Source organism: Crotalus tigris, unplaced genomic scaffold (assembly GCF_016545835.1).
Source record: "Crotalus tigris isolate CLP2741 ecotype Arizona unplaced genomic scaffold, ASM1654583v1 scf7180000017764.6130737, whole genome shotgun sequence".
Lineage (NCBI taxonomy): Eukaryota > Metazoa > Chordata > Lepidosauria > Squamata > Viperidae > Crotalus > Crotalus tigris.
This window is the reverse complement of record NW_024096618.1, coordinates 5,811,500-5,834,971: the sequence shown is the minus strand read 5'-3', so window position 1 is coordinate 5,834,971 and position 23,472 is coordinate 5,811,500. Positions and strand designations below refer to the sequence as shown.

General features: G+C 41.2%; 1 protein-coding gene across 3 annotated transcripts in view; it reads right to left on the bottom strand.

Moving 5' to 3' along the window:
* Window positions 1-23,472, bottom strand: part of PRR5 (proline rich 5) — a 91,463-nt gene that overhangs the window by 44,773 nt on the left and 23,218 nt on the right. Inside the window, exons 1-3 of one of the 3 annotated variants that reach the window (XM_039341369.1) lie at window positions 21,952-22,135; window positions 13,412-13,559; window positions 5,486-5,599 (exon numbers count right to left, since the gene is read on the bottom strand). In XM_039341369.1, coding sequence (XP_039197303.1) covers window positions 5,486-5,599; window positions 13,412-13,470 — 173 coding nt within the window. In that variant the 5' untranslated portion in view covers window positions 13,471-13,559; window positions 21,952-22,135. Of the gene's footprint in view, window positions 1-5,485; window positions 5,600-13,411; window positions 13,560-21,951; window positions 22,136-23,472 lie in introns of those variants that run through there. The other 2 variants (XM_039341368.1, XM_039341370.1) reach the window with 2 other exon arrangements.

The window sequence follows — 23,472 nt, the reverse complement described above, 5'->3', positions numbered from 1 at the left end:
AAGCCAATAAAGTTTACAGTTTCTTTTATAGCCTTCCAATGTATGATGAAGTCATAGGCTGAGTGGCTTACTCTCTCAAAATTATGGGGAAGATTTGAAGCCACACCTTTGGGTGTGGTTATTACACAACTGTCATAACATGGGAGGGAATTATCACCTACTTATGAATGCCGTCAAACAATTTGCTGTCAAAAATAAAAGATAAATGGCACAGGGTAAAGGTTAAGGTTTCTTAAACATATATGTTCACCTAGATACAGATTAAGATCTTGCATCATGCAAGTAAGTCCTGATTTAAGAGGTTTACTGAAACAAACATATCTTTGCTGCAAGAAATGCACAATATCTACAATGAAAGAAAGATTTAAGCTATGTGGTTCAACCTCATGAAAAGATTAACAGTTCTAAATACGTATAGTTTTGTTGTATTCAAATATAGCCTAAGTATTTGTAATGTTTATTAAAAAATGATGTAACTAGATTTTTTTTTTCTTTGATGGTCCTGGGAAAGTAGAATTTCTAGGCTGATATGGTTGGTTCTTCTGATGTCCAAAGTCCTTTCTTTCTTTCTTTCTTTCTTTCTTTCTTTCTTTCTTTCTTTCTTTCTTTCTTTCTTTCTTTCTTTCTTTCTTCCTTCCTTCCTTCCTTCCTTCCTTCCTTCCTTCCTTCCTTCCTTTTCCACCTTTATTATTTTTATAAATAATTCAAGATGGTGAACATATCCATCATACCTTCCTTCTCCTACTTTCCCAACAATCCTGTGAGCTAAATTGGGCTGAGAGAGAGTAATTGGCTCAAAGTCAACCAGCTGGCTTTGGATGGGACTTGAACTCACAATCTCCCACTTTTTAGCCCGGTGCCTTAACCACTGGCTCTCCATTTCTTCACAAAATGAATGTTTGAAGAAACATTCAAAAGGAGAGCAACTGCAAAAAGATCCTGCAGGACACTGGCAACAGACTGTGAGAAAGTCAATTGAGTACTGAATAAAATTTCTCAGCCATGATCATTTCTACACAATTCAGTGGAGCTTTTCAATGGGTTTTACTTAGCTCTTGGGAGCCTGCTGTGAAGCTGAACTACAAAATACCTTTTAAAAACTTACAGTTTAAAAGTAACATTCCAAAGCAGCGTCTCAGAACCTCAACCACCTCAAGAGGTGTTGATTTCAACTCCCAGAATTCCTAGGCAGAATGGCCATGAGCTCTCCAGATTCCTTAAAAGGAATTTCAGTTCTTTCAGTCAGAGGATGAAAAGGAAGGGATTTACTCTTAATCTTGATGAGTCATAAAATCTCATTCATCTTCCTTTAAGAGAGTCTCCTTCAGAATTACAGTATTCCCTGATCCTTTATAACTTAGCTTGCAGCCAACAATTTGCAAATCTCATTTTCTGGAGGAAACTTATGATCTTTGATTAGATCCTGGATTGGCCTGATTTTCGGAGTCTTTTTCAATCTGGCTATATCTACAGAATTTCTCTGTAGATACTCTCAGTAATGCTTAATGCAGCAATGAAACTTGTCTAGGTTTTTAAAAGAAGGTAGTCCTCAAGATATAACAGGTCACTTAATGAATGTTCAAAGTTATGACAGATGACCCCAAACTATATACAACCCTGTTTCAAAATTACAACAGCTGCAGTACCCCTGTGGTCATTTGTCCTTATGACCAACCACAGGGATGCTGCAGCACACCCCTCCTCCATGCAACCATCCCTGGACCCTGCAGTTGTTGCAACTACTCCAGACATGCCCATCCCCCATCACACTTATCTTTTCAAGCTCTCTGGACCTCATGTTGGGGAAGGAGGGCAGACCACATATCCCTGGGCGGTGCAGCAGTGACCTATATCCGACTTCCATTTTGTCTCACCTGCTTTGTTTTGCTACCTTAACAGGGTCTGCACAGCACTGCAGAAGTTTCTAAACGTGGCAGGAAATTTCTGCAACAGTGTGTAAACCCTGTTAAGGCTTGATTTAGAGCAGGGGTGTCAAACTGCTGCCTGCGGGCTGGATGCATCATAGCGAAACCATGCCCACCCCTTTGCTGGCAATGGCAAAAAAGTTGTAATATGTTGCGACACATCACGTGATGTTTCAAGTTTGACACCCCTGATTTAGAGTATACCGGAACTGCCCATAGGGGTCGCTGCAAACCTATTCTGTGAAGTGGTTGACAGGTAAGCAGTGTTTGCAGAGGGTTGCAGTTGGGCCAACGCAAACACCTCCTGAATCCCAACTGCCTATTGTACAGAGGTACATACCTGGTGTGCTGATTGGTTCCAATTTCCTGCTGGGAGGCCCAGGAAGGTAAAGCACATTCAAGCTATTTAACTATTCACTGGGGTGAGCAGGAATTTGGCAATTGTTAGGTGAGACATTTCACCCAATGACAGTTGTGACATGGACCATAATGGGCAGGCTCCATTATGGTCATATCCCAAAGACTACCAGTATTTGAGATTCCGTTTTCCCACACCTAACAATAACACTTAGACTTATATACTGCTTCACAGTGCTTTACAATCCTCTCTAAGCAGTTTACAGAGTCAGCCTGTTGCCCCCAACAATCTGGGTCCTCATTTTTACCAACCCTGGAAGGATGGAAGGCTGAGTCAACCTTGAGTCGGTGAGACTCGAACTGCTGACAGTTGAGAGAATTAGCCTGCAATACTGCATTCTGACCACTGCGCCACCACAGCTTTTACCCACCTAGCAGGTGATTTTCAGAAGGTGCTGCAGAGAGATTGTAAAGCTACAAGTTTAAAGTGTTGTGAAGCAATATATAGTGTTCCACATTGTCTTATGTCCTTATTGTGGCAAACATTTATTTATTTAATCCTGATTTTATGCTTTTCACAAATAACTGAAGGCAGCAACCATACCTAATTTCTCCACAGCAACAGTCCTATAAGGTAGGATACGTTAGGAAAAAATAACTGGCCCAAAGTCAACCAGCTAGTTTTTATGCCCAAGGCAGGATTGGAACTCACAGTCTCCTAGTTTCTAGCCTGCTGCATTAACCATCAGACCAAACATTGATAACAGATCAGACTCACTGCCCTTTTACAATTCAGATGTATTTAAACACAGCCAATGTCCAATCCGTGCCAGGGATGGTGATGGGTTGTCAATAGTTACAATGGTTAGCATGAGTGGGGGAATCGAGAAAGAAAGGCATAGATATGGTAGGGTGCCCCATAGACATCCTTCAGCCTTACTTCATTTAACCACATTTCATAAAATACTTCCCTGTTGGCTTGTTTGCAGCACAGTCTGTGCCAAAAGTCCCAATTTTCAAACCACAGGGTCTCTCTGTTCACAGAACACGCTACACCTAGCTTAATCAAATCAAAACATAGCTTGGGGAAATGTACAAATGTTGAAAAGAACAACAAGACATTAAAATGTCAACTGATTTAAAACCTAGTAAAAGGCTAGCATGCAATATACTAACTATAAAAATAAATTTTAAACTTGTGAGAAAATCCTAAATCCATTAGCAGCTAACAATTCATAGCACGAAGGAGGAACCGGTCTATTCCTAGTAGCTATTGATAAGAATTCTGCAACATTCTTTGGCTTCTGACGAGTGATCAATGATAATTAGAATTATTAAAAATTGGAAGGATTAAACTGGTCCCCATTGGGTATACAATGGACTTCTAATAGTACATGCAAGACAGATTCTACCTCTGATTCTTAAATAATAAAAAGTCAAAAACTGAGTGTTAAGTAAGCTAGACTGAGAAAATATAAGAAGATAAGAAAGAGACAAAGCAGGCTTAGATGTCTCGGTAATACCACCTTGTATGTGTATCGAGATAATGGTCAGGTTCTGCCCCTTTTCAACATGTGCCACGTCAATGCGTATGAAAAGAGCCAAGGTTTTGGCTGCACTATTTCTTGAGTGTTTTGACCTCCTACCCTGGCAATAAGCAAATCTTAATTACAGCATGAGGTAAGAAAAGGGGGGGGGAGCAGAACTCCTTCAATAACATTTTTTTCCAGTTCCTACTTTTGCTATCTAGCTACCCCTGCGCTTAATAGTGCTTGTGCAACACTTTGATCCAAAGTGTCTCCAAAAAGGGCTTCAAAGTGTGAGGGTCAGCAAACAAAGCACCTGCCTGTAATTCTTTAAAGTGATCATGTCTCTTCTTGGTATCTCCTAACAACAAAGCAATTCCGGAAAAAGTGTCACAGGCAGATATTACTATTACTTCTGTGCTTCGAAACACTTTGGAGAGATCACAACTGTTGAATTGTTCACCCTGGCAGCCTTTATTACTGATAATCACCAAGAATCCTAGTCTTGCAAGGTCCCTCATTCCAAAATGCAAGCCATTCTCTTAAGTATTTGCTTCCAAAAGGCAGATACCCACAGAGACCAATGGAATGCAGAAAGGAGTGGATATCCTGGCAGGCATTTTTTTTAATTAAAGTTTTATAAAAAGTACAGTATTAACCCACCCCAACCCCCCCTCTCCCTCCCCCACTTCCCAGAGCTGAATACAGGGTTACAAATATGATATTCATAATCTAACTAACATTACCAACTATATAAATAACCAAATCCATAATGCACTTTAACTCCCCTTTAACATAAATATAAGCAAATTAAAAGTGAACATAATAATAACATAAACAAATTAATATCCTAATTATTAAACAATACAGTCCCCAAATAGTTAAACAATACTAATACTACTAATAATAATAATTTCATAATAATACTGTAAAATTCACTCGTGGGCTAAATGAAACTTTTTAGTCCCATATTTATTCTGAATATAATTTATCCATCTTCTCCAGACCGAAATGTATCTTTCTTGTAAATGATCCTTCATATAAGCAGAAACCTTAGCCATTTCTGCTAAATTTGACACTTTAATCGTCCATTCTTCTATAGTAGGCAAGTAATCCTTCTTCCAATATTGCCCTACTAACAATCTTGCAGCTGTTATCAAATTCAACATCAAATTAATTTCTTTAACATCACAATCTGTAATAACACCCAATAAAAATAATTGTGGGGTAAACTTTATCTTTCTCTTAAAAAAATCTGTTGAATGTTCCACCAGATCTTAATCCAAAAGGCTTTTATATTTCTACAAGTCCACCCTATATGAAAATAAGTGGCTTCCAAATTACCACATCTCCAACATTTGGGCTGCAAATTAGGATACATACAAGACAACTTTTTAGATGCCATCTATAAAACGTTTTATAAAAATTTTCTCTTAAATTTTATGCCTGGGTAAATTTTACATTTCTAACCCAAATTAGGCATTTTTTAACAATCATCCCAACCTCCTCCCAATGGGCAAACTCAGCTGAAGCTTTGGAGGAAGAGGGAAATCAACCAATCAGAAGCAAAAAAACCCCACCACGTTGGTGGCAATTGTTCCTTGAGAAGGCTCTGTTGGGAACATTCCTGGGCAGAGGAGGGGAGGGAAGAGGGCAAAGAGAAAAGCCAAGCCCTACCTGTTCCAGGTGGCATTGGAGCAGGCCCGCTGGTGCTGAGTCCCCCGCTCGTCCAAGGCAGCTGCCTCTCTCTTGCCCAGATCGCTGAGGCTGGGCGAACTCATGAACTTCAACCTGCGAAGAGTCCTCATGGTCAATGGATTGTGCGCGGTGGCTAGAGAAACCCCATCCTTTTCACCACACACACATATGCAGCTGAGCCAGGCGCGCCCAATGGGGGCAAGTTCTCCGTCTGCTGTTCAAAAGTGAAACTTAAAAGAAGAAGAAGAAGAAAAAAAAAAGGAAAACCAACAGGAAAGAAAAACAAAACAAATAAAAGAGAACCAGTCTCCACAGAACAGTCCTCGGCCGGCGAGAAGACAAAACCTTTAATCAGAGCAACTCTGACACTGCACAGCCCGATTAGTCATCGCAATGGGTTGGTGCTGCTTTCTTAAGTGGCTCTTCCTGTCCCAGCCAAGGAATCACCACGTTTCTCTCTCCTGGCCCTGAACAGATGGAGATTCATTCAGCCCAAATGTTCCACCTGCCATAGTAAACATTTCTTCCACCGAGTGCGCAGATGGCTCCTCCTCCCTCCTCCTCCTTTTGTAACTGGAGACGAAGCTGCCAATAAGAAGTGGGGGGAGCTACCCACAAAATGTGACGGATGGAAATTTCACAGCAAAGTTTCACAACCGCTGAAACTTTGCCACATTACAACACACCGGGTTTCTATCTGTTCCACTGGGGCAAAGAACAATTCAGCTGCTACGTGCCTGAGCTGAAAGGGTGAGCAAGCCTCATATCGTAGCTCACCTGTTTAAAGAGACAGAGACCTCACTTTTGCAGAAGATGCCCTGCAGCACATGGGGCTCTCGCTCCTGCAGGCTTCCTAAACTTGGATGCAGATATACAATAAGGGACATATCTACATATGTCAAGGGACACACTTGCAAGGCACAGCATTTAAGTCACAAAGGGTTCACTGCACATGATTGTGATCTGACTTGGAACTCCAGGCATTTTCTACGTATTCACTTGCTTGGTTATGAAAACCTGGACGCAGCAAAAATCTCAGTTTCTGAAACTTTCCGTTTTCATGTAAACGGGAAGGCAGAGGACCAAGAAACATACAGGGCCTGCTGTATAATATGTCTGTGGAATTGACATAAAGTTCTTAACCAGCAGCATTATTGACTATTAGCAGCCACGTGACAAGGCACCACAAGGAAGCAGCAGCAGTTTCAGGATCAAACAAAATGTGCACACCGAAAAAGAACAACCAGCACTTCCCTATGCACAGCTCCAGGTGCAGCCCTAACCCTGGCGCAATTTCAGACGCAGACCTGGTTCTCTGCAGATCATAACAGAGACTATCCATTTTCAAGAAAATTCGAAGGATATTCCATGTATTTTCTAGCTTCAGGTGCTACCCTTACTTCAGTGCAGAAGGACTAAATTCATTCAGAAATTACTGCATTGTTCAGTGAGAAGATCAGCATACAAGCATCTTTTGTGGGTCCACATGTTAGTAAGAGAGGGCAGCCAGTTGTTGGGGACACTAAGTCACAATTGTGGCTTTAAGACTTGTGGATTTCAACTCCCAGAATTCCTCAGCCACAAGTCATAAAAGGACCAAGTTTGAAGACCCCTGTTTTAGAGTGTTCTTCCTCACTTTTTTTTTTTAAAAAAATAGAGGCATGAATACCCTGGATATGCCTAACCACTTCACATTTCTGCCTAAAATCACATCGAGTATCTTTGCTACCAAAATCATAGAATCCTAGATCAGAAGGGATTTTGAAGGTCATTTAGCCCAATCCTCTGCTGGGACATAAATCCTCAGACCATGTTTTCTCTTGGCTTGAAAGGGCTGGCAATGTGAACCTGAATGGCTGAACTGTCATGGGACACATTTCATCTGCTGAATGGAGACTGCCCAATCTTGCGTGAATGAAAATTTAGGCTACCAATCTGGCAGATTTTTGCTTAGGTCATTTTGACTTGCTGCCATACAGTCTTCTAAACAATCTAATCCTGTTTATGAGGATGCAGGATCCATGAGTCACTCATGGCCATGTCCTTATCGCAGCCAAGACACCAAGGCTGCCTTCTTTCTGTCATTAAGGTTCTGTAAAACTCAAAGCTCTGTGGATTTTTCCACAGTTGTCCTTAATTTTAATTCAGAGCTCTTTTAAAGATTGTAAAGTACAGCAGATCCTGCAGGCCAAGGCTCTGGAGAGCTGCTAAGTCAGTGTTTTTCAACCTTGACAATTTTAAGACATGTGGACTTCAACTCCCAGAATTCCACAACCAGCAATGCTGGCTGTGGAATTCTGGGAGTTGAAGTCCACATGCCTTAAAATTGTCAAGGTTGAGAAACACTGTGCTAAGTGAAGATCCAATGGATAATAGCTTTTGAGTAAATGTCCTCATCCTACATCTAATCCCGTCTTCCTGAATCATACAGGGCTTCTTAGTCCAGTTAAGCCTCATGTGAAGAACAGAATCCCTGAACCTGGAAGGGCTCCTTCCTATCTTAGCTGTTCTTTGAGCTTCTTTTCTTTCCTCTGCTTCTGACTTACTCTTGGTGCTGAATCTCTCCCACAAGACTCCCCATGGCTTCCAAAAGGAATATGAGCAGGCTTATTTCTCTCCATCACAGATGGACTTCACCTGGTTTGCTTTTTTAAAAATAAAAAAAACCCAAGATATTTCTACATAGTTCATAAATTACTCCAGGTCACTGATACTGATTTAGCAGAAGCTAAGCAAGATGTACTGTGGTTTCTACTTGGATGGGCAACCATCAGGAATTTTAGGTCTGGGAAGTTAAAGGAACAACCAGGAAGAAGGCAAGAGCAAGCTGCTTCTATACTGTTGCCAAGAAAACGGCACAGATGTGAACACGAAGTCAACAAAACAGTGTTTCTCAACCTTGGCAATTTTAAGATGTGTGACCTTCAAATCCCACAATTCCCAAACTAGCATGCTGGGCAGAATTATGTTGTCTTTCAGCCAACTTGTCCAACACAGCTACTTTCCCTTCATTTTCTTTTCCGAAAAACAAAAATAATGAACACAAATGCATCAAAGCCAAGCTCAATTTTTAAATAGTATTTGGGGATATTATCATGCATGATCATGCAAACATGAACAGTGAAAATACTGATTGTTTGAAAAGAGAGCATTGTCCTTGGACAAGGATTCTTTCTAAGTATTTTAGAACCTCTTGTAGAACTCCAACAGCAGCACTGAATTGCAGTACATATAGGCAAAAACTACTCGCTTAAGAACTGGGTAGGTTTGCATTCTTTATATGACCTGGGTAGATCATACAATTATCACTCAGTCTAAACCAAGCATTCCACGTATGAATGGTGTTATCTGCATATATATATAATCCAAATTTCTTTTTTCTTGACAAAGAGTTAAAGAGTTAAATGGGAGACTAGAATAGCTATTTCGAGCTTATTTTGCTCTCATCAGCTAGCCATACCCTCTATGGGATTCGAACCTGGGCAGCTTGCATGCTAGGCAGTTGTATTAACCATCAGACCACCAGCTCTCCTCCCCTCTTTGTCAGCCGAGCCAAGAGAATATATAGAGAAAGTTTTTCCGGACAGACCGGTCTGATTAATGCAACTTGGTATTTTGACTACTATACTGCAGTTCTACTTATAATCAAAAGTGATTATAAGTAGAACTGCAGTATAGCAGTCAAAATACCAAGGTGCATTAATCAGACCGGTCTGTCCGGAAAAACTGTGTGTGTGTGTGTGTGTGTGTGTGTGTGCGTGTGTGTGTGTGTATCTTCTTTTAAATAATTATATTTATTTTTCTTAATTATGAGGAGCCCGGGCATCTACGGGGGAATTCATTGATAGTGTAATGCTGAGACAAAGTTTTGCATTAATTGTAGATGCACAAGGATTGGTGTGCATGTATGAAAGAGGCGGGATATGTAAAGCCATGAATCCTGCAGAGACTATGATTTCAAAAACTGAAAAACGAGCACTAGGAACACACATAGGAATAGGCCTAAATTCATGAAAATGTACCCACCATTTTGCAAATTTTGATCACTTTACCCCGAGGGATACCACTGATGGCATGGCCACGATGGTGCTGCACTGTAGATATTTATTAATGTTTATTTCCAAAGATCCTACTTAGCTTACCAAAACAGCCAAGGCTACTTGCCACAGAACTCAGCTATAAACTTATATCTATGCCCAATGCCATATTTACTCGAGTCGATGCAAATATTTGGCTATTCATTTCAAATCTAGGACTTTGTTCCTGTTGTCCCTGATTATCTTTCTTTTTTCTTCAGGCTATAAAGTCAAGATACATCAAGGATGACTAGCACCAATTAAATGGAGAGAAAAACCGTCACATACTTTGAAAACTAAAGCAAAAGTAATGCCTGGTTATGTCACCAGTCTTCACTAAAATGTCAGGAGATTGTCAGATCTGCCCTGTCAAAATCGACATCACCACTAGAGGGCAGCAATGATCAGCCTGAGATGAGTTACTCCCTCTGGTGTTCACCTGTGATTTTATGGCTAGATCTGATAGACCTGCCAATGACTTCATTGAAATACAAAATGAAACAAAGACTTGCAAATTAGTTTGAAAAAGACATTCCCTTCCTGAATCATCCTATTCCCTTTCCTCTGTCTGCTGAGTAACTCATTAGTAGTACCAATAGTAATCATATACCCATCTTAAATTTCCTTGTTGAAAATGGCTCCCTCTAGAGGCTGGTAGCCAAAGATGCCATCACAGGCCACTGAGAAAAAGGTTTATCTGAAAAATATGTCACAAGAAATAACGTATTTGAATTGTCTGATTTAGTACATGTTCTTAACATGCTAAATACCTTATCACTGCATTTAAAAAAATCATTATTGGGCTTTTTTGCTGCTACACAATAGCAGTTAAGATAAGCAATATGTTATGTATGACCCTAATACAAAAAAGGTAGGACTTTGATGGCAATGTCATGCCCACTTTTCTTGCACTTTTTGACCTCCTTCTATGGACACCTTGCCATTGAAATAAAAATGCTGAATTACACAATTAATTTTTGAAATCTTAAAGCCTAGTTGAACAAACAAGTTAACTGAAGCAGGCAGCCATTAATTCTTCCTGTGGCTAACAAGTTTGCAAAATTCCAACTTCAGTTGCCAGTTGCACTCAAATATCTTCTGAGGTCATAGCAATTCACATGACTGAGGAGCAGATAATTCCTCAGAGAAAAATATAGCTTCAAGTACAAGTTGAGCTCTGAGTATCCAAAGCTTCTGAAGTAGAATGCTGAACAATTATGAACAGATCATTTAATCATTTAACCTCAACCACAGAAGCTCAAAGGGGGGCTTTGGGCCATCACTATTAAGTCAACCTGCACACCAAGGTCATGGTAAGGATAAAATCCAAAAAGATCTCCACATAAACCATTTTAGGATTCTAGAAGATGGTGTTGATGAAATCCATAATGACAATATGGACACTTTGGGATTATCAGTGATAAGAAAAACCTGATTGTATGACAGGACAGCTGACTGTCCCCTGTCAGTGAACATCACTAGAAAGACACCAAATGGTTAAACTTGATAGGGGAGTGGGGGTGGGTAGAGAGATAAAATTGAGGGGTTAGGAGCAGAGAAGATGAAGAATTCCTGTTTCCTCTCTAGCAAATATCTTGAACATCTGCAGAAGTGGAAAAAATAATCAAGGTCAGGGGTCTTCAAACTTGGCCCTTTTATGACTTGTGGATTTCAACTCCCAGAATTCCTCAGCCAGAGTGCCTGGCTGAAGAATTCTGGGAATTGAAGTCCACAAGTCATAAAAGGGCCAAGTTTGAAGACCCCTAATTAAGGTGGTGTCCACAATTGTCCCATTTCCTCTTTACTTGTGCTAATGCACTAAAAAGGAAGTGAGACTTATTGTGAAATCATAATTGCCATCATGACAGGTTTTCACCACCCCTGCAGGAGACATGAGCTGAAGTTCCTAGTAGGATAAAAACTTCATGGGAATCCCCTCCTGAGGTTTCAATGGAAGAGAAGGGAGAAAAGAAAACTTTAATTTCTTGTCAGCCTTTCCAGGTAGCCCAGAGTAGAAAACCAAACAGCAAACAGTAAAACTACTTTTATTATAGGGTTAGAGTTAGACTAACAGAAACTTGCAAGTCTAAAAGCCTCCCCCCCCCCAGCCCCTCCGCCTTTACCTTCAGGAGAACTAGGGAGTGTCAAGACTAAGATGCTTTCTCAAGCTACATTTCTGCTCTGGGCTCAGATTTCTTTTACTGGACTGTTGTCTTGGTTGTGGCTTTTCTTTCTGTTCCTCAAGGCCAGTGGTTCTCAACCTGGTGGTTGGGACCCCATTTGGGGTCGAACGACCATTTCACAGGGGTCACCAAACAAGGCTGTCCGCCATTTTTCCCCCTTTTCTTTGGCCATGCCCCTGGCACCCAGTGATGTATAAGTGGTTGGGGGTCACCACAACATGGGGAACTGTATTATGGGGTCGCGGCATTAGAAAGGTTGAGAACCACTGCCCAAGGCTATTCTCACGACCCACAAGCCTAAGAGCTTCTGTTCTCTACTAGCCCAAGCAGAAATGGCCATGGTAGCTCAGAGCTTGTGGTCAGATGAGTGGGAAGTGGCCCTACAGAAGACCAGTGGGACCTTCTTCAGGCTCTGCCTCCATAACGTATCAGGATTACAGTTTCCTATGGAAAGCCCCACTTTCCCACTGAATCGTTTGAATCTGGCTTTAACTGCTGCCAAGATGGAGGCGCCATTGTAAGGACTTGTTCTTCAAGAAATGGTCATCAGACCATCTCATCATCAGAACATCGATGGCATGTGAATAACACCTGTGAATTTCCTCCTAGTTGATGTTCCAGTGGAGTCTTAGCTCTACTGCTCACATGTAAAGAGTAATAGTCTTCCTTAAGAAACATGGAAGGGAAAATAGATTATTTCCCTCACATCCTTGCATCTTACAGATGATGCACATAGATATTATTGTCCAAATAATCATAATTTCATGGCAGAAGGGAAGGAGGCAATTTCTTCACCCCCACAAGCCTTCCACAAAGAATGGAACCCTAATCAAGGTCAGATTCTGGCCACATTAATGCCATATAGCTATGGAAACCATAATAGGACATTTTTTTTAAAAAAAAAATCTGTCTGTCAAATCAATAAGGAATCATGAAATTGCTTCAAGCAAAAAGAGTCTGTCTCTCAGATTATAATATATTTCTTATCCTGAGGAACTACCTTCTACTAGGAGCTGCTTTCACTCAAACCGAACATTTGGGGGGGAAAAGGGAGGGTTACAGCTAGTACTGGTAGTCCTCAACTTACAACAATTTGTTAGTAATTGTTCAAAGTTACTATGGTACTGAAAAAAGTGACTTAGGATGGTTTTTCACACTTACGACCATTTCAGCATCCCCATGGTCATGTGATTTACATTTGGATGCGTGACAATTGGTTCGTGTTTATGACAGTTGAGGTGTCCCGGGGTCACATGATCCCCTTTTGGACCTTTGGACAAGCAAAGTCAATGGGGAAGCCAGATTCACTTAACACCTAGGTTACTAATTCAACAACTTCAGTGATTCACTTAACAAATGTGGCAAGAAAGGTTGTAAAATAGGGGAAAACTCACTTAACACATTTATCACTTAACAACATAAATTTTGGGCTCAGTTATGATCGTAAGTTGAGGACTACCCATAGGACCTCAAATTTCATTTCCTGAAGGGTGCGGAAGAGACACAGAACTGTGTTTCTTCTCCAAATGGATGCACAGATAGCTCCTCTAGTTTTTAGGATTGAGGACAGGGATGGGGCTTGGAAAAGCATCCGTCAAGGCTATACGATACAGCAAACAGCTTCCGAACACTGACGAGAAACATACCTGATGAGGGTTGCAGTAGAAGTGGAGTAGAAGTGGGTGAAATAATGTTTTTCTTTCATGTGCCTGCTCTCTTTCCTTTTCTGTGGGTCAGAAATGGAGGATCCTGGCAGTTGATGACAATTGCACAAGTGATGTTGGAGAAAGAGCTCTGCAGATTTTTTTAAAAATACATAAAATTATGAAGTCTCCTTTCAGCTGAGCTTGATTCTTATTGACTTTATGGGAAAACCCCATTTAGTTTTCTTTAAAAAAAATGAATTGCTTTTTTCTGGCATATGTTGTTTGCTTATTCCTTGTCTAGTCTGGATTTCTACCTGCTAGCCCAACCCAACCCTACTTAGCTTCTGAGACTAGAGAAATCAGTTAACACAAAATAACAGTTTGCATTTGCTTTGACATACAATTTTTAGAGCACAACATTAACCACAACATAATTAATGAAACAGATTGGAGAAAATGGCTGGGCCAAAACTGCAGAAAAGTTGCAGCAAAATGTTTCATTACCTGTAAATTAAATACAGATCAAAGAAACCTCTAAGTGACCCATCACTGGGAATCAATTTCACCCAGATAAGTAATGAAGGTGCGGCCAGCTTATTGCTTTGAACTATTTTAAACTAGCATGCTTTGGGAAAAGGGAATGTATGAAAAAATAAATATCCAAGTTAGCTTTTGCTCTCGTTATTTTGAGCATCTGAAAAGAAAATTGGGATAAGTAGGCTTCTTCTTCCTGAATACAGAGCATCTCATCCATTTTATAAATACTTCTATTCCTGGATCGACTTTACAATGACCAGTTATCATTTCTTCTAATTTGGATCTGCAGACAGCAGATGGATGGGAAGGGCTGAGGTAGGCAAGAGACAAGATTCCCTGTGTAGAATACAAAATGGCAGCTGGAAACAGTGGCTAGAAGATTTCTGCTCTTTCCTTGCAAGAACCCCACTTCTGGCTTGTACTTTCCTTATAACTAAGAGAAAAGAGGAGAAAAGAAGGCCCAGAGCATCTAAGCCAAGATATCAGCATTTTGCATCAGCATCCCCTAAATCAGGGGTGTCAAACTCAATTTCATTGAGGGCTGCATCAGCATTGCGGTTGCCCTCAGGGGGGGGGGTGGGTGCGGCTAGGGTGGGTGCGGATGGAGTGGGTGTGGCCTACTGGGTGGGCATGGCCAGCTCTACATCATTCGCGTCAAGGGTGCCTGTGAGGACCTGGACAGGAGTGGGAAAGATCTGAGGGTCTCTGGCAGAAGGGGGTGGTACCGGGGCAAATGCTAAGGCATGGTCCATTTCTTCATTCCTCACAAAGGGTGACACCTCCCCAGCATGCACCCAGGGGGCGGGGCCAACATAGCAGGGGCTGATTTCTCACTGTTTCTAGACGGCCTTGTGGAGCTAAGACTGAATGCGTTTCAGCATAGATGGCCACCACAAAATTGCACATTGGCTCCCGGCTGGCCTGGACCAGGGCTAAGGCAGCGGGGGCTGTTCCCTCACTGTTTCCAGGATGGCTTCACGGGCCACATCTGGCACCTGGGCCTTGTGTTTGACATGTCTGCCCTAATTCTGCCAAAGTTGATTTCTGCTTTTGAGTTAGGCCAATATTCTAATCTTGGCAGCTTGAACATGTGTGGTCTTCAACTCCCATTATTTCTTGGTCAGCCATGCTGGCTGGGGAATTCTGGGAGTTGAAGTCCACTCACCTTCAAGCTGCTATGGTTGAGAAACACTGAGTTAGACAAAATAAGCACATTTTCCAGAGTCCATTCAGCTTCTGTCTATTATGGGGAGGAAAACTGGGTAATGAACTCAATTCTCTCCAGGGACGCCTTAGCATCTAAGAATTCTGGAATGTGTTGGAGAGGGATGGGGGGTGGGGAAGGATTCTATGCTGTATTTTATCCCAAATCTTCTTAAAACTTTTTTTCATATTATTTTTTCTTTGGGAAAAGTAAGCAAGATGTAAAGTTCTAAAATAGTTACTTCTGTACTCTTAACTAATCTTGAAGTGCTCCCTGTGAGATCATTTACAATGGCTCTTGTATCCACGTTTTTGTACACACACTCATGCAAAAGATGCTCCCATAAGAACAAAGGCACAGTGTTGAGAATACTTTGAAAGAGAAAATGTGGATTGGGATGGAATAGCGATCATTACCCAATAATATAAAATCGAACACACACACTTTAGATATAGCTTCTGAATGACTATGTGGAGATTCTGGGTCTGCAGTAAACATTGGCTGTTCTGGGACTATCTACAATCCTTAAGATCTTCTTTGCTAGAGTCTTTTCAAAAGGAAAGAAAGTATTTTACCTCAGTATTTTACTGAGGTAAACTAAAACTAAACCTGTGAACTTTAATATATCAAACATTATCATTTTAAAACATAGGTGGTCACTGATATCATTGACTAGACTGGAAGGAAATACAATAGCCTGTTCAAAGCCTGGTCACCAAGTTTGCTGATTCCCAACCTTTGCAGATCACCAAAAGATGGAAATGGCATTATGGAAACCATTTCTACAGTTTCATTTCTCCCTCCTATTTGAGCAAGAGATGTTGACTTTTATCTTCCAGAGATTCTTCTCAAATCTATAATTAACTGAACAGTTGCTTGGTTCTGTATGGAAGCAAATGGTCCTATCATCTTTCTCCCCTCCACCTTCTACAATCCTTGGGATTCAATGTGTGCAAAAGACTTAATGAAATTCTTCCTCTGACATTTGTGCATTAACAGCGACAACTGGGCTGCACGCAGCACTTTTGATGGCGGCAGGCTGGAAGATCTGAAACCTGCAAGGGCTGGCCCACTATGGATAGCTCATTGCAAAGTCAGCAAAACACTCAGGAGAAAAACTGTAGTTGATCCTGAATTCAGGGAGACCCTTTGGGGAAGGCAGTCCCCAATATTACATCACACTCAATATGACCCAAATCAGAACAAATGCATCTACTAGGACACCAATGCCTACTAAGAAACTGTACTTCTCAAAGCACCTGAGGGCAAGACAAGAAGTAACGGATGGAAGCTTAACAAAGAGAAATCCAAGCTAGAATTAAGGAGAAATTTCCTGTCAATGAGAACAACCAACCAGTGGAATGGCTTGCCTTCAGAAGCTGTGGATGCCCAATCCCTGGAGATTTTTAAGAAGAGATTGGACAGCCATTTGTCTAGAACAGCGGTTCTCAATGTTTGTGTGACGGCGACCCCCGTCACACAAATGTTATGCGCATGTGCGGCGTGCATGCGTGCCCCCATGCGCAGCGCGCATGCGCGGGCGCCACCCGGAGGGGAGAAAATGGCAGATCGCCGCCTTTGGCGACCCCCGAAAAGTGGTCGATCGACCCCAAATGGGGTCGTGACCCATAGGTTGAGAACCGCTGGTCTAGAACAGTGGTTCTTAACCTGTGGGTCGGGACCCCATTTGGGGTCGAACGACCATTTCACGGGGGTCGCCAAACAACGCAGTCTGCCATTTTTTTCCCTTTTTCCATAGCTGTGCTACTCCCTTTTATTCTATTGGCTTTTGAAAGCCAATAGAATAGACTCTCTTGAATAGAGTCTAATTCTATTGGCTTTCAAAAGCCAATAGGAATTATCCAGGCTGTCTCTGCCCTGCTGAGCCCGCCAAAAGTCCCATTCTCCAAACGGTGCTGCACCAATTGAGTAGCCCTCGACTTACGACCGGTTGAGTAGTCTTCAACTTACGACCGGTTGGGGGTCACGGCATTAAAAAGATTGAGAACCACTGGTCTAGAATGATATGGGGTCTCCTGCTTGAGCAGGGGGTTGGATTAGATGACTTCCAAGATCCCTTCCAACTCTTATTATTCTTTCTATTCTGTAACTGTACAACAAAATGTGAATATATGGAAGAGTTGTTTGGTGAGAAATGTACATTGCTATTATTTCACCCCCACTTTGTTCTTTTTAGGTATACAATTAAAAATATAATTGAAGAAGATCAATCAGCTCTAAATCCAATGCTGTTTGGTGGCTTTGCACTTTATTTTGCCTTGAAAATAATGTTCTGTTATTTCCCTTTATTGACATTTCCATCAGTATCTTGCCCTAGCCTGAGAAGATGTGCGTGTGTACGTATGCATGTGTGTGTGTCACAAGTAAATAAAATCTTACATGGGCTATTTGAATAAACATCTAAGACTAAAAAGTTCAGACAGAGTTCCCCAGAGGATAGAATTTTCAGCCCCAAGGAATAAGATCTCTTCTGTCTCAAAGCGCAGTTTAAAAATACAAATGAATGGGTGTCATTCTTTCCTCTCAGAGAACAAAAAATGCTATTTGGGGCTTTGGAGAGATGGGTGGTTTCTATTTTCAATATTAGTGGATTTTCCTGGTGTGTCTGAAGAGGGAGCTCCATCCACACACAATGAAAACTTTCTTTGCTGCTCATCTTGACAACAATTCCATTTGGGCCGGAGGGCCTCTCTGTGAGAAGACTGGTTGTGAGTCACACAACTGTGTGTAACAAAGGGAGTCTGAACTGAAGAAGGGAGTGGGGCAAAGAGAACAATGGGAAGATGGAGTGGGGACTAAAGATAAAGCAGAGCAGCTGCCTGAAAACTAAAGAGCTTTCAAGATGATCCCAGATGAAAACTTTATCTCTGTGTTAAAAATTGCTCCAAAGCAAAAGAAAAAAAGTTGACCAGAAACAAACTGCAACTTCAAGCCAAGATTTCACCTCAGGAAGGGACTTGAATCTTCGACATTAAAGTTTCATTTTTTTCTATTGTTACTTCATCCCTCCAATTATTTAATTCATATGTTAATGCAGAAACTGATTAATAATAATAACAACAACCACAATAGAAGAAGAAGAATCAGTAACAGCCAATAACTGATGATTCTTTGAAAGACTTCTCAAATATATTGGTGGGATTTTATTTTTGCATGGAGGTTTTTTGTAATATATTTTTATGTGAGCTGCCAAAAATCATCGTTGATTGTGGTATACTATAAATATATAGGATATTGTTTTCTTCCAGCACACCAGATCTTGCAGTGGTTACAATATAAAATCGTCCATTTTATTTGATAATAGCTCTTCTTTCTCAGCTCATCCCCTCAATTTTTATACTCATTTGATTCTAAATTTTCCATCATACCAGGTGCATATCCACATATAGGGCGCTCTTGAGCCTGTAGAAAATTACACTAATTCAGGCAGTCCTTGACTTACAACAATTCAATTAGTGACTGTTTGAAGTTACAAGAGCACTGGAAAAAGTGACTTATGACTGCTTTTCACATTTATGACCGTTGCAGGATCCCCATGGTCATGTGATCAAAATTTGGATATTTGGCAACAGACTCATATTTATGATAGTTGCAGTGTCACTGGGGGGTCATGTGATCCTCTTTTGAGACCTTCTGACAAGCAAAGTCAATGGGGAAGCCGTTTCACTTAACAACCGTCTTACTAACTTAGCCACTGCAGTGATTCGGTTAGCAACTGTGGCAAGAAAGATCATGAAATGGGGCTAAATTCACTTAATTGTCTTGCTTAGCCACAGAAATGTTGGGCTCAATTTTGGCCATAAGTTGAGGACTATCTATACAACATTTGCTGTCCCTACTGGTGTGATCTGTATTTTGCCAGTATTAAAAAATGGTTCTTCTTTAGTGTCAATGTATAGCGAATGCTAAGGATGGGAAGGGGGATGGATTTTCCCTCATCCTCTCCCTGCAGGCAGGACCATTAGCACTGAATGGGCTAGAACGGAGGCAGGTTTTGACCCATAAGTAGACTAGCAGATTGAGTCAAAACTCACTTTAGTTTTGCAGTGTTTTGAGCGGGTGTCTTCAAAGACAGACTGATTAAGAGCCTATAGGAGCAAAAGAACATACATCCTATCCTGCAAGTTGCAGGAATTGGGTATGGCTAGTCTAGAGAAAAGAAGGACTAAAGGTGCTTGATGTCATGATAGCAGTGTTCTAATATTTGAGGGGAGGCCACAAAGAAGTGGGGGTGAGCTTATTTTCCAAAGCACCAGAAGGCAAGACAAGAAACAATGGATGGAAACCAATCAAGGAGAGAAGCAACTTGGAATTAAGGAGAAACTTTCTAACAGTGAGAACAATTAACCAGTGGAACAGCTTGCCTTCAGAAATTGTGGGTGCTTCATCACTGGAGGCTTTTAAGAAGAGACTGGACAGCCACTGGTCTGAAGTGGTAGAGGGTCTCCTGCTTGAGCAGGGGGCTGGACTAGAAGACCTCCAAAGGTCCATTCCAGCTCTATTCTGACTGGATCTGAGCCGAAGCCCATTGATTCCAGCAATCTGTTCCCACAGAGGTTAACCATTTGCACAAGAAAGCCCATTAGTCTGTCAGCAAATGGTCTTCAGAGGAAGTCCCACCTGCCACTGAGACTAAGAGCCACTGATCTCCACTGCTTCCTGTTGCACAAAGGTTTAGTGCTATTAACAAAGAGGAAATGTGGGCAGGACAAGAGGCTCTGAAGAGGCCCCCCCCCGGGTTTTGCACTAAAAGGGGACAAGGGAGAGAAGTATTTTCAGACTTGTAAGATTCTGTTAATGCAGACATGTCAAACACAAGGCCCGGGAGCCAGATGTGGCCCGCGAAGTGGTTTCATGTGGCCCATGAAGCCATCCTGAAAACAGTGAGGGAACGGCCCCCGCTGCCTTGGCCCTGGCCCAGGCCAGTTGGGAGCCAATGTACAATTTTGTAGTGGCCATCTTGGCACTTGCCCCAGTAGACCATGCCTTGGCACTTGCCCCAGTCCCACCCCCTTCTGCCAGAGACCCTCAGATCTGTCCCACTCCTGCCCAGGCCCCCCATAGGCACCCTTGACACGAAAGATGTAGAACTGGGCATGCCCACCCAGTAGGCCACACCCACTCCATCCACGCCTACCCAGTAGGCCGCATCCACCCTGGCCACACCTACCCGGCCCCACCGAGGGCAACCCCAATGCTGATGCAGCCCTCAGTAAAATTGAGTTTGACACCCCTGTGTTAATGTAATCTTACAATAAAGTAGAAGTAGCTCATCTGGTCATGTTTCCTGACTATTTTGCAAGTCTGAAAGAATTTCTGCCCATCTAGCCATTCATCTTCTTTGCAACTCCAAAACTAGAAAAGGTCTCTTCTGACATTTAAAAAAAAAAAATACACTATGAATATGTGATCTTCACTGATGAAGAATATTAACCAACCAGGTCAGAACTTTGCCATTCTGATATGATGCAATTTTGGGATCAACTTCCAGGAGTCAAAAGATATTTGTTTTTAACAGGACATTTCTACCCTTCCAGTTGCAAATGCATGTTTCCTGAAAATTCAGAAGAATTCTAGGAAATATACCATTAAGTGGCTTCTAAAATCAATAGAATGCCGCTTTAATATATTTCTTCAGGATATACTATAGTTAGAGCAGAGTAAAATAAATGATTTGCAATATTGCCAATGTTCACTTTTCATAATTTAGATAGCCTGCCAAATTTAACTCTTCTTGGGAATTAGATCGCCCTGATGCATCTTTGTTTTTTGAATACAGATAAGTCCTCGACTTACAACCACAACTGACCCCAAAATTTCTGTTGCTAAGTGAGACAGTTGTTAAGTGCCCCATTTTATGACCTTTCTTGCCACAGTTAAGTGAATCACTGCAATTGTTAAGTTAGTAACAGGGTTGTTAAGTAAATCTGGCTTCCCCATTGACTTTGCTTGTCAGACGGTTCCAAAAAGTCATCATATGATCGTGGGACACTGGGACCGTCATAAATATGAGTCAGTTGCCAAGCATCTGAATTTCGATCATGTGACCATGGGGATGCTGCAAAGTGTGAAAAACAGTCACAAGTCCCTTTTTTCAGTGCCACTATAACTTTGAATTGTACTAAACGAACTGTTGCTAATTGAGGACTACCTGAATATTTTGCTAAATCTATTTTGAATACAGTTTTTTGAATGTATTGTAGAATTATAACCATGCAGTTGTACCTCATCCTTGTACTATCATTCATAAAAAAGGTTATAAGGGAGAACTCCAAAGACACCCAGCCATCTTAAACAAGAAGTATAGAAGCTGCTAGAATGTAAGAAAGAAGCACCGCTTACACCCACTAGGAAAAAATGAGTGATGCTTATCTTTGTACAGAATCTTCTTAACCTTTCAGAAACATGATTCTTGTATCATTGCCAACTTCAACTGAAGGGTAAATGTTACCGCTACTTTCATAATGTATTAGAGAACACTGGAAATCTGCAAACTTTGCAGTCACAAATGTTTGCTAACCTACTAGAGACTTTTTTTATTAGAAAATGCCAGTTTCCAAAGTTTGCAAAAGTAGAAGGACAGAGATTAGAAACAGGGAATGGGGACCAGTCACCCCAAGTTGAGGGTATATCTAAATCTTGAAATTTGTTAGACACTATAAATGCAACAGGGACAAAATATATCCTGTTCTTTGCCATTTTGCCTTCCATTAAATTCTAATGTTAGAATTAAATCCAGCAAGTTGATGAAACTTTTTCCCAAACATTGTTTTTCAACCTTGGCAACTTTAAGATGTGTGATCTTCAACTTCTAGAATTCCAAATCAAAGAGATCATGTCGTAGTTATTGACTTGAATTCTTCCTTAGTTAAGAACAACCACAGGGTGAAGGTTAACAAAGTCAAGATAGTAGCCATCTGTGTCATCAAGTTTGCTACTTTTTTGTGTATGTGTTGCACATAACAGGCAGAGCTCCTGTGAACAAAATAAATAATTGGATGTGTGGGAGCATGTTAGCAAAATAGAAACAGAAGGAATGAATGCTAACTGGCACATTAAAAAGACAACCTTGAAGTGCCTGATTCTCAGTAAATCTTATCAGCACTTCAATGGCAATGTAACTGAGCAGAACTAAGGAGAAACGTCCTGACAGTTAGGACAATTAATCAGTGGAACAACTTGACCCCAAAAGCTGTGAATGCTCCAACACTGGAAGTTTTTAAGAAGAGACTGGACAACCATTTGTCTGAAACGGTATAGGGCTTCCTGCCTGAGCAGGGGGTTGGACTAGAAGACCTGCAAATCTGTTATTCTGTTACCTTTCTTTCTATTAAAATAGTAATTCGTTCTTGAGGATGGTAACAACAGAAGGGCAGGGAAGCAACTTGAGGCTTGCTAATTATGAATATCCATGCTTACATTACTTTTACATATGTATGACTATACTCTTTTCTCCTCCTTTTTGAAATGTACAAATATCAATCAGAATAGAAATGGAAGGGACCTTGAGGTCTTTTAGTCCAGCCCTCTGCTCAAGCAGGAAACCCTATACCATTTCAGATAGGTGGCTGTCCAGTCTTTTCTTAAAAACTTCCAGTGATGAAGCACCTACAACTTCTGAAGCCAAGCTGTTCCACTGGTTGATTGTTCTCACTGTCAGGAAGTTTTTTCTTAATTCCAGATTGCTTCTCTCCTTGAGTAGTTTCCATCCATTGTTTCTTGTCTTGCCTTCTGGTGCTTTGGAAAATAAGTCGACCCCCTCTTCTTTGTGGCAGTCCCTCAAATATGTGAACACTGCTATCATGTCACCCCTAGTTCTTCTTTTCTCTAGACTAGCCATATACAGTTCCTGCAACCGTTCTTCATGTTTTTGTCTCCAGGCCCTTAATCATCTTATTTGTTCTTCCTTGCACTTTTCCCCAAAGTCTCAATATTTTTTTGTAATGTGGTGACCAAAACTAGATACAGTAGTCCAGCTGTGGACTTACTAAGGGTTTATAAAGTGGTACTGACACTACCTTGCTTTTACTGCAACCACTAACCCTCAGTAAAAGAGCCTATCACTTCAACCAAATGGAGTCGAGGGTCTTTCTTTCCTGGAGATAAAGCTGGGGCAGGTCTGACAGCAACTGAATGAGTTGATCAGATTTCAGCTTCTGCCTAATGTTCACATTAACATTAAAAGTTGTTAATTCAAAAATCATTGCTCATATCTCATCAATCTAGCTTTTCATTTCCATAGCTTCCAGCCTTTTTGTTGAATTCACTGGTGGTTCTTTGAAGAAAAAAATAAAAAGTA